At 37.3% G+C, this 12377-nt stretch overlaps 1 protein-coding gene across 2 annotated transcripts in view; it reads right to left on the bottom strand.

The window, feature by feature from the left end:
• Positions 1-12377, bottom strand: part of LOC127430657 (polypeptide N-acetylgalactosaminyltransferase 10) — a 169591-nt gene that overhangs the window by 125236 nt on the left and 31978 nt on the right. For both annotated transcript variants that reach the window (XR_007895466.1, XM_051680588.1), the window contains exons 2-3: positions 4683-4773; positions 4296-4434 (exon numbers count right to left, since the gene is read on the bottom strand). Coding sequence is in view for 1 of the 2 variants with exons in the window: in XM_051680588.1 (XP_051536548.1) it covers positions 4296-4434; positions 4683-4773 (230 nt within the window). In the remaining variant the exon portion in view is untranslated. The remainder of the gene's footprint in view (positions 1-4295; positions 4435-4682; positions 4774-12377) is intronic.

Below are 12377 nucleotides of genomic sequence, written 5' to 3'. Positions count from 1 at the left end.
GTTTGGTCCGGGTTACTCTCAAGTGATCATGAGACCCTGACCGGGCTATGTGCCCAAGGTTCCCACCACCCCTTTTAGGGACCAGGTGGTGAACCTGCAAGCGCTGCCCCAGGAGGAGGCAGACCCAGCCGTGTCATTGCTGTGTCCGGTGCGCGCTTTATGCATCTATTTGGATCGCACGCAGAGCTTTAGAATCTCTGAGCAGCTCTTTGTCTGCTTTGGTGCACAGCGGAAAGGAAGCGCTGTCTCCAAGCAGAGGATCGCCCACTGGCTCATTGATGCCATAACTAAGGCATATCTCGCCCAGGACATGCCGCCCCCGGTAGGGCTACGAGCCCATTATACCAGGGGTGTAGCGGCTTCCTGGACCCTGGCCAGAGGTGCCTCTCTAAAAGACATTTGCAGAGCAGCGGGCTGGGCAACACCCAACACCTTTGCAAGGTTCTACAACCTCCGGGTGGAACCTGTTTCGTCCCAGGTATTGGCACGCAACACAAGCGGATAAGCCCGGGATAGCCGGCCGGGTGTATCGCTTGCACATAGCGCCTTCCACCTCCTTTTGAGATGAAGACGTGCTCCATTAATTCCCAGTAGTGTTCACAAGTTTGTTCCCTGATTGACTTCTTCCGAGCCCTGTGGCAGTCGAGTTTTCGGAGAGATTCGCTGCCGGCCCAGTACACGTGCTAACTAAGAGTCCTGGGGTAGGTGCTCCGCATGTGGCGGTTCCCTGTAAGGCTAACCCCATGTGATATATATATCTTCCGCTAATTCGATTCCTGTCGGCAAACTGCGTCTTCCTTGGACAGAGCCCCTCTGCTCCAGTCTCCATGTTTGTAGTAACTCCTCCCCCATTGGGCAGGATCTACCTTGAAGACTCTCCACATGGTTGGAAAGACCATGTGACATATCCTTCCACTTAAATACCCCCCCCCCCCCCCTCTTTGGGCGAGGTGTGGTCTCCGCTGTGTCTTCCCCTTGGGAGGGACACCCCCCGACTGGACCTGGCGGCCCAGTCGGATAATCCCCCTTCTTTTTTGGGAGTGGAAAAAAGAGAAGGGAAAAAGAGGCCACGACTGGGTTAAGCCTGTCTCTATCTATTGGGTAGTTGACTTGACCGCAAAAAGGGCCATTTGACACTCATAACTATGTTGGGGGAGGTTACGTGTCGACCTGGTGTGCTGGCTATGAGGCACACAGTAGTCTGCCCACCACACACTGCCAGTTCACATAACACAGTTCAGCCAATTGTGGCGTTTCGTATAGGGACCCCTAGTGTCACTACATAGACACAACGTTGAGTGAGTGACAGATAGGGAACGTCATGGTTACTTGTGTAACCTCCGTTCCCCGATGGAGGGAACAAGACATTGTGTCCCTCCTGCCACAATGCTGAACTACCCGCTGAAATGGCTGGACCTTATATCGGCTCCTCAGCATAAAATCTGAATGAGTGGTTGCATACCAGCTCTTTTTATACCCGTATGTCCGGGGCAGTGGCATGCAAATACCAATCGCCAATTTTCATTGGCCTTTTATCAAAGACCAGAGGTGTCTTGGGCTCCCAAGAGTGACCCCTAGTGTCACTACATCGACACAAAGTCTCGTTCCCTCCATCAGGGAACGCAGGTTACACAAGTAACCATGACGTTTTCATTATTGCATTAAGGACTCAAACAAACTTTACAGTTGAAAAGTTTTCTGGGTCGGTTGTTTCACTCGGGTCCAGTTTAAACTGAAAAGCGCAAATTTGTGCATATGCGAGTTTCCGTGCCAACGCACATATGTTTTATCACTTGTAGAGGCATGTTTGATGACTTGTTTAAAGTAAATAAAGGTAATTTAGAACTGAAAAATGTTTCAGGCATTATTTGAAGATGTTCAATGACATGTGCTAACAGAGAAATATTTGACTGATTACAAATGATAACGAAGGTCTGGTAGACCCGATTATCTAACAGTCGTTGTAAACCAGTCCAAAATAAACAGCGAGATTTTATATACAAAAACACAACAATACAAATCACATAATTTCAGATGTGTACATTACTAATCATTTGATAATTTAATAAATGTCGGCCTATAGTCTATATTTCACCCAGAGGGGCATCTCAGCCCATGTGGGCAAAGGGGCAGTTGCTTGGGCCACTGTAGCTACCCCCTGTGTACGTGCTTGGAACCAAGTATACTACAGAGAATTTAATGTCAGAGTGGGATTTGAGCAAACGCTTTTTTACCGGTGAGCGTGAGCTGTACTTGAGCGTAGCGTCAGCTTGGGCTGCGAGTGCACACGCATGGAGCGAGTTATTGAGCGGGGTGTCACACCGCTCCACTCACATGCTCTGATTGGCACCCCATGTGATTAAGACATAATTAAAACTATTTAAATTAATTTGTTTGTGCACACTAAATAAAAACTTGAACTCAAACCTTTTCTGAGCCATCAGATAAAAAAAAAAAAAAAAAATTAAGCATAGGCCTAATGTCACTACCCCATTAACATCCAAAATGACTTCAAAGTGGTCTCATTAATTTGTACATTGTTTGTGCACAATTGGACATTAATTGGGTGCTGAGGCCTATGCTTAAAAATGTAATGTAAAAAAAAAAAAAAAAAAGGTTAATGTACCAAAATGGCTGTGGTATAGTGTAGTGATTCAGTAGTGTTGGTGGTTGTTATATGTGTCTGTTCTGTTAAACAGGTTTATATTATCTATTCTTATTAGGAATGTCATAAAATATTGATTGGCACGTTATTTTCTCAACAAAAAAATAAATAAAAAAACAATAAAAATTGAGGTATCCCTTACCATTAGCCGACATTTAAATTAGAAGCCTAATTTGTTTGCTTTCCAATTCACAGTCAGTCGGCTTTCCATTTTATGTATTCTGGTGTTATAGCTTTAAGAGAACAAAAGGAGCTGATATAACATTTGCTCTCCTTAAAACTAAATTATCCTAATTTCTGTCACCCCTAAATTTGTGCAGCTGGTGTTGCGCATGGTACTTCATTGTGGGTAATGTTACAGCAGATAAGCAAATGGGAGAGTTTGAGTCATTTTGGATTTTAGGTTGCTGGAGCTGGCCAAACAGTGTATGAAATGTGCAAGGCACAATTGCTTTCCTCCAGGAATACAACCAATCCAATATCTCACGTAAACAGATATCATGGCGAATGGCAGGGATGTTCAGCGAAAGGCAGCAAACAGGTACAACCCACAATTGCGGATGCTTTGAACACTAGGAAAATTATTAACTGATTCACCACAGGCCAAAAAGCTAACAAATTGTGTAGCTAAGTTTAAAGTTGGAGATATGCAGTCGCTTAACGTGGTGGAGAATCTCTTTTTTCCAAACACGTTAGAGGAAATGAAACCAGAGTTTAAAATACCATGCCGCTAACACTTTGCTACTGTTGTATTGAGAAATTTGTATGAAGAGATAAAGACTATTGTGCATAAGCAGTTTGAGAAGGCAGATGGCATCACTCTTACCACTGACTCATGGACCTCATGAGCTACCAACAAATACTGGTAAGCCTTTGCAGTAGATTTAAGGGTTCAGTGTAGCAACAAGTAGCCCATTTTATATCTAACAAAATTCAGTGAATGCAAAATGAATAGATTGATAATCATCGGGAAAATTTTCTGATTGTTGATGTGTGAAAAAGGCAACAATTCCAAGCCTAATTTGTATTTATGATTACTAAAAATTGGTGCAAGTAATTTTCTGCATTGAGACCATTCATTATTTGACAGTTATTACTACAGCTATGTGGGCTTCCAGAGCACTTCAAGTGTCAAAAGCTCCCAGTAAACAAATACATGACAAGGTGAACATGAATAACACGTCAGCTTGTAATGATTCTATGGTCGTTTTTAAGCTATTCCTCCACTGATGCGCGTAAATACTGGTCCGGGGTTGCAGGCTCTAATATGGACAGCAACACCACTGCTGAAAAAAATGCTGGTGGGGAAATGAGAGAGTGTTGTCGCTTTGGATTGAGGCTATGCTGCAGAGTCATCAAAACACATTTGATACATTTTATTTTAATAAAAACATTCAAATATGCTAGAAAAAAAAGTATTGTTTTATTAAATATGTAGTTATGGACCAAATTATGAGGGGAGAGGTTGGGAGAATCTGAATCTGTGAATCAGTTTTTTTTTTCTGATATGTCTATTAATCTCAAGTAAATTCTACATTGACAAAAAACCTAACACATGCTCTGGATAAACAATGTTGAAACAGCCTGTCTAGTCCAATTCTGAAAAAAAAAAAAAAAAAGGAGCACTCACTTTAGGTGTCTGATATCAGGCAGGGATCTGTTTAGGGCAATACGATCACTGACAAATATGTTAAATCCATTTTCCCGGTACGCCTGGTCTACTCTGTCAGAGTCAGTCAATGGGTAAGGCTTGCCCTGCTCCCCAACACCTGTAAACACATTAATGTTTTGTAAATGCAACTTTTACAATTATGATTTAACTTAAATAAGCATAATTACTCAATATATCAGAACTAAGATACGCCAATGAATGTTGATAAAAGTGATTTTGATATATAAATGTAAATGTCAGGATACATGCATGGGCAAGATGATACAATTAGCTAGGATTTAAGTGTAAACAAACAGAAAAACCTTCCCAGTTTAGTTTTATTACTTCTGCTATTTTGTGACATACCTGAGCGTGCAGCATCACTCTTAATAGTTGCATAGTCGTGCCAGTCTCTTTTCCCAACACCAGCATTCTGTATCTCATGTCTGTTTATTCTCTGAAAGCACAGATCAAGCATATGTAAGGTTAATCCAGATAAAAAGCACTACATTTCACGTATTCTTGTTGTTTCTATATTCCAGCTGCACAAACTGTAATTATGTAGGGCAAACTAGGGTTGGTTGGTTGGATAAAGTGGTTGGTTGTCACAGGATTAATTTCTAAAAAGCTACATTCACACAGTCAGTGTTTGGGATTTACAACGATATTTACTAACAGGTGTGACTCTCGAATCATTAATACAACAGCTTACAAGAGTTAATTAAATACTGTATGAATGAATAACCAAAGTCAAGCCTTTTCTCTGTTCTCAGGACAGCTGTGAATAACATCTGTAACCGTAGCAACAGGGACTAAAGTAAACATCAGAGATGACAATGACTAGACGGTCTTATCACAAATGACACAAAGTTAGTTAATAAACCAGTATAATCGAGACATGAGTTCATCCATCGAATTTTCATTAACTGTCAGCAGCTTTGAATGTTTTTTTTTTTTTTTTACAGCTAAATGTAGAGTGCAGCATTGTGGTCATGCCCACATCATATATCTAATGGGAGCAGCTCTGGTAGAAGACACCGTGGGTGGGAGTATTTGCGCTATCTGTGGGTGTATGTGCATAAACTGTGGGTGTATTGTATGTTAATGAAGTGGTGCAAAGTGCAAATTGCTATTTTCCTGAGAAGTCGGTCATTGCGCAAAGACGTTTTAATACCACCTCTGTATTCAGCACAAAGTCCAAACTCGGTTCCTACATTTGAAACTCTGAAAATATAGTGGAACATCAAATTGTGTCCCTGATGATCAGAGTTGTATTGCCATCTTATGAAAGCAAATTGTATGAGATTTGTGTTAGACTATCTATAGGTCATGGTTTATTTTCAATTATTATTATTATCATGTTTATCTTTACAATTGTATTTATGATCTGTATTGGTATTTTTCCACCTGTTGTCGTAGGGTGATTAAGTCACTGGAAAAGGTACCAGTGAAAGAAGTTTGAGAATATAAAATGTTTGATTTTTTTTTTTTTTTTTTTTTTTTTTACCATTTCATTATTTTTAGTTTCATTTGAAGTGTACTATGAATTTAGAATTATTTTCTATTCTTCTAATTAATTGTATACAGTACAGTCCATTTACACTGCCGACTTCTTATGAATGTGCTGTCTTTTTTTTTTTTATATCACTGGTGCTTGAGGGAATGGACTATATAATAGGACACACACGCTGCAATAACCGGAGAAAAACCTCAGTATTAAATTGCACTTGGATGTGGGATTTCCTTTTCTCTGCTTTTGGTATTCCCATTCTGGTCGTTCATCCCTGGAAGGAATATGTTTTATCACTGCATCTTGTCAGACTTAATGCATTTCCCATAAGAGCGAGAGACCGACAATGAGCAAAAGCCAATGAAATATAGAGAGTACGCAAGAGGAGAGCAATGCTTTGAGAAGCAGAAGACAAAAAATTATTAGAAAATCAAATAAAACATCACCTACATCTCCCTAACCACTGTCTCGTCATTATTTTCAGCTATTTTTCAAATTTGTTCCCCGTTACATGCAAATTAGTGCAATTACAGGCACAAGCCCTACTTTTATGTTGTTTGTTGACATGTTATCATGAATAAACTCTCCCGTTGCCATGTGTACGAGTTTGTGAGTTAATTTCGGGATAGTATCTTTAAGATATATTTTGGTTTTGTCCAACCACAATCAGAGGCGGTCCAAAATATATATGAGCACATTGGGCTCACACTGTAAATCCTCACACTCAAAGTAATTAATTGTCGTAGGGAAAAATGTAATCATACATATTAGTTCAAATACATTCACCTTAATGTGTATTAAGAACTTCCTCTCTCTTTGGAGTTCATGAAATTGACAACTTTTCAGTAACCTGAATTGTTTTATTGTTTTGAGTTTAATGAACTTGTCTCATTAAATTTACATGAATTTAAATTGTCCAACTGAACTTAAAGATGTCCAGTAGCCTCTCAATCTATGCTACAATGAGAGCGTAAATGCAGAGACTATTGGGCATTTTTGTCATTCAGCTCTGCAGAGTTGCATTGAACAGAGTTGGTAAAAAAAAAAGCCAAAAAGCTTTGTTTTGCTATAAAAATGAGGCTATTGGGCATTTCTCGTTCCTCTTTTTTCATTTAAATAAATTAAAAATTGCATTACATGTGTTGTGTACTCAGAAACAACCTTTCAAAATTGTTAGTTTTCCTGAATCCTCTCTTGTTCATATTACTCAAACAATTTATGTAGCCAAGTGAACTTTTGAATTTGTGTTTTTTTCCAAGTGAATCCAAGTGAACATTTTAGGCATGGGTAACATGGGCAGCCGCCCGGGGTGGTACAAGTTAGGAATGCTTTATATTGCTTAACTTATTGATCAATAGAGCTGTTCAGCTGTGACATCAATTTGTAGGTGAAGCCAGAAGGCTACTTCGCCATGGGTTACCTCTGGAATTTCCAATGGGTTTTTATAATGGGGTTTTACAGCTCGAGTTTCTCTTCATTACGCATAAACCTTTTGCCTTTTCAACTTGAGGGTAAAAGAAGCCTGTGGTAAACATTACTTGATGATACATGGACATTTTTTTTCTAAAACATCAATTACACACAGTCATACCTCAAACGTGAACTTTAAAGCTGCAGTTTTTTCTTTTTAAAAAGTCTGAATTTCAATGCAGCTTTAAAAAACACATTTGATATATGACTGTGCATAATTTATGTTTGTAAAAAGGTTCTAAGTTCGTGGGCAATGGAGGAGTCAGGAGACAACGAAGCAGGTTCAAGGTCAGTCTTTTTAATCGTCAGCATGTACACAAAATTGACGGTAACCATCAAAACAAACAGTTCATAAATAAATGAGAAAGCACTCTCTCTCTCTCTCTCTGTTCGTCTGGTGTGCTTTCTGGCCACTCTCTCTCTCCCTCTCTGAAGCTTTAGCATGCCTTTTAAATCTCCCTCTGCCATCACTATAATGAGAGACAGGTGTTAGAGATAATTATGAGCCAGGTGATGAGCCTTACCGCTCTCCCTCTCCCACAGACTGACACATGATCACGCCCCCCATGCCACAATGTTCTAAAACAAAATGTCCACATATCGTCAAGTAAGTTTACCATAGACCTTATTTCACTCATAAATCCAAAACTTCCACTATAGAAACTCATAGGAAATCTCAAGGGAACCCATGCCGAATTATTTACGGGTTTTTGGACTACAACCTAATCAGCTTTATTGCCAAGCTAATCAAAGCGTAATGTTTCCCATTAGCATGCAAGTGCTCACAGTACTAGCTAGTTTATTTCATAAAGAGATTAATCTGAATTACATTAAAATGTCTAATTTAGTTGGGTTTACTCAATACAATTAGGTTCCCTCTAACTGAAATATTTAAGTTGAGATAATATGGTAATTTTAATTTAAGAAAACTCATTTAAAACACATGGAACCACTGTCCATGACTGCATCAAGTTTAGCCAAAGAGTAAAATTTAAAGTTTAGTGCCATAAAAACGCATTAATTAGTTTACTCTGTATTTCAAGTTAAGAGCAATTAATATGTATGTGTAGTACACAATTAAAATCGTAAAGTTGTACTAACTTGGAGTTTATTAAATAATAAAAAATACAGCTGATTACCTTCCATTTTTGGAGTTCTACTAACTTTAAACGTATTAGGTTTACTGTGCGTAGTGCCACAGCACAAGGGTGTGCCTCCTAAAACACAATTTTAAACTTGAAAAAAAATAAATAAATAAATAATGCAAAAAGAACATCCCATATGATATATGCAATACATAGACAAGAACTTTACGGAAAATCTTTAGTATGCTTGAAGATGTGAAAAACGCATATGAAGCTCAATTAATACAGGTATTCCACTAACATAACTTAGAATTCTGCTCTTAATGTCATGTTTGCACTTGGGTTTCATGTAAGTATTATTAAGAGAAACATTGCTGTGTTTTTTTGTTGTTGTTTTTTTGCCCTTTATCATGCAATTATACAGTGACATAATGTTTTACAGATTATCCTAATGCCTCAGGGGCCTGTTAATTATTCAATTTAATTTACACTGTAAAAAATAAATGCATTTTTACAAAGAAAATAAAGTTTAATTTAACATTCATTCCCAGTTTTTCATTTAAAATATGAAATTTCCCCAAAATAAATTTATTCACACCAAATTTACATTTCCCCCTTACTTAACTGATAATGTGTTACTGACAAAAATTCTCCTTTAAATGAAGGCAAACGTCATGTTTTTTTCAGATGTGAAAATGAAATTTTAACCTGAGATGTCTGTAAAAATAAGTCCATAATAAAAAATGTCTTCCAGTGTACAATAATGTATTTTTACAGAGAAAATACAGTATAATTTAACATTAATTTAAATTTTTTTAATAAAAGTGTTAAATTCCCATAAAAAAATAAATGTATTCACACCAAATTTACATTTTCAGCAAATATTGATTTTAGATGTAAAAGTACCAAAAAATTAAAGGTAAAAATGTATATTATGTCTAATAAGAGGTCGCATGTACTTTTACGGTAAATATTTGTTAAAATCACAGTGAAAAACAATAATTGGGCATTCCCAGAATTCCCTGCGTGAGCCATCACATTTCATTGTATTTTATGGAAATAGATATGTGTCTTCTCATTTTTTATATCAGTTATGTATAATGGGGTGTTCTATGCTATATTTATGCAGTTTAGATAATGTTTATTACATAATTTTAGTGTCACATGCATTACCGGGATGGTGTTTTGTGTTTGTGTGAGTAACACTGTGCACCGTCTATGCATGCGTATTAATTTCATTATTGTTCCTGGAAAGGTCACTCATGATGAACTTTAAGTCATCATGTGGCCTTTTGTAGTTACAGTGTTTAACATTATAGACTAAAAATAAATAAATAAATAAATAAGCAGATAAAGTAAAAAACAGAAATTTGTAGTTCCAGAAGGCTCATATTTTAAGTTTTTAAAATGTAATAATATAAAAATGGTAATGAACTGTACATTTACGGTATTTTACCGTGGATTTTTTCCCAGCATGCTTTGCATGAGACTTGATTAGCATTGCTTATTCCTGTACACTCATCGTTTTATCCTTTGCCATTTTACCGCATGATTTGTTTTTCCCCCACTTTTCTTCAGTTTCAACTGTGTATATATATATTACCACGCGCAACCGTGTTCTTTTTATTTTTTCCGCTTGTCTACAACTCGCATTTCAACTGCATGCATTCGTTTTCTCCTCTGTGTTTTACACGGGTTATTGCATCAATCTCAAACATCTGCTGATCAGGAACTAACACAACAACAGCAAACAATTGCGTGAGGTATTCACATCGATCTCAAACCCTCGTCGCTCAAAAACAACCATAACAACAACAAAAAACAACTGCGATAAGTTATGGCATCCGCTCATATTATTGCTACCTGTATTGCATGCCACATGTTCATTATAGCTTATTCCATTAGCAGAGAGGGGTTTACATGTGATAAATGTAAGGAATTAGTCAGGCTGACTGTATCACCTTGGTCTAATGATGGACTACACTCTTAAAATTGAATACATAGACTTTCAATCATTTTCCAACAAAAGCCTTCATCAGCCAACTAACAAAGGACAATGCATCTATGTGAACTTCTGCAGTTAATCCAGGATGAACTTCAAAGGCATTAGTCATTAATCTTACAGTTCATACTTAATCTCTGTTTTAACACTGACCCTTAACACTTACTTACATTACTCATTTTAAACCATGACTTTCACTTGACATAAATAACTAATATTGGCATTATATTCAGTTGTTTAGCCAGAGAGGAACTGGCCCCCACAGTGAGCCTGGTTTCTCCCAAGGTTATTTTTCTCCATTAACCAGCATCTTATGGAGTTTTGTGTTCCTTGCCACAGTCGCCATCAGCTTGATCACAGGGGTTCTAAATACAATTATTATTTAATTATTAATTTTTTATACACAATTTACAATCGTATTTAATCAAACTACACAATGATGACTCTAAGACATTATAGATATTACGGTTTCATTTTTTGTTAATGCGTGATTTTCTGTAAAGCTGCTTTGAAACAATGTGTGTTGTGAAAAACGCTACACAAATAAAAATGATGGGGAGAGTAAATGTTAAAATTAAGAGCAATTGTATGTGTTTTTGTGCAAGATGAATAAACGGGGAGATTTGTAATTATTTCATGTTCTGTTATGTTGAGATTTAGAAGAGTTCAGTAATGTTGAAGTTTTGGGGGTTACCACTGTGGTGTAGAGTCGAGTTTGAGCTTAAAAGGTCCTGAAATTAAAAGTTTCAGGGGTTAACCCCGTATTGCGGTGCCAAAGGTGTACAGTGTGAAACGATGCGGTTTTAGAATGTTGATTAGTAACAAAAAGTTGTTTAGTAACAGACAAACAATCATATAATGTCTCAGTGATTAACTAATTAAATATTCATGTGCTTTTTATAGTGAAACGCTGAAACATTCACAAGCTGATTAGGTTCTCCGTCTGAGGGAATCCGGTAACGTGTCGAACAGTGGCGGCAAACGTGATAACTGGTGTGATGAAGACACAATATTCGGTGTTTTCGTAGCATATTTCAGAAGACGACAGACAAATAGAGTTGATTTTGCTGGAATGGTTCCAATTGACAGGTTGCATGTCTGTCGCGAGCTGTATTCGTCTAATTGTTGTTATTGACACCGCAACTATGCAAATAAGAACGCTAACCCAGGGTTTACAAATGTACAGTGTGAAACACTGGAACATGAAAACCCATGATTAATTAGCCTATTAACCCAGGGTAAAGAATAAACAATATGAAACATGAAAAGGATAACCCACGATTCCGTTTACCCGGGGTTTAGAATAACCCCGGGCTAATGATTTCAGGTGTGTAAGGCCCTTTAGTGACCTTTCCTAGACTTGCAATTTAAACATATAAAAAAATTGGACTTGATTTGATGAGTCTAAGTGGTCATAAAAATAAATAAAAAAAAAACACTTTTACAGTTCACGGTCAAAATGAACTGACCATAAGAAATGGGTGGGAAAGATCCTAGCACAGAGCTTTTTTTTAAAACATCAAGAGTGCAAAACATAAACACACACATGAATTGGTGAGACTAACACAGTCAAAAGACAGAGCGCAGAACACACACACACGCAAAAGCATGCACACGCATACACGCACACAAGAGAGATCAAAAAACAAAAAAAACAAAGTCTTAGTCTGACACAAATATATATGCTTAGGTGTGGGAGCCACACCTTACAAACAAAACACTGCATCTTTCTGTTATGGAAACAAAGAAACAAACTAATTTACTTTGAGTTATTGATTTTTAATATTTAATATAAATTGTTTAACAAAATGCTTATTCTGTGTCTTCTCTTTGTAACACCATGGTCAGGTTTCACTATAAGCATAAGACATTATTGCAGAATATCACATCATAAACTGACACTTCAAAACGATTAATAAATGTTCGTTGAAATAATAGTTTGAAAATGTCTAAATCTATATCCAAATGCATAACTTGAGATAATCTAAATCTTA

This window comes from Myxocyprinus asiaticus, chromosome 40, assembly GCF_019703515.2.
Source record: "Myxocyprinus asiaticus isolate MX2 ecotype Aquarium Trade chromosome 40, UBuf_Myxa_2, whole genome shotgun sequence".
Lineage (NCBI taxonomy): Eukaryota > Metazoa > Chordata > Actinopteri > Cypriniformes > Catostomidae > Myxocyprinus > Myxocyprinus asiaticus.
Note: the sequence above shows the minus strand (reverse complement) of the source record. Positions and strands in the feature narration are given on the sequence as shown.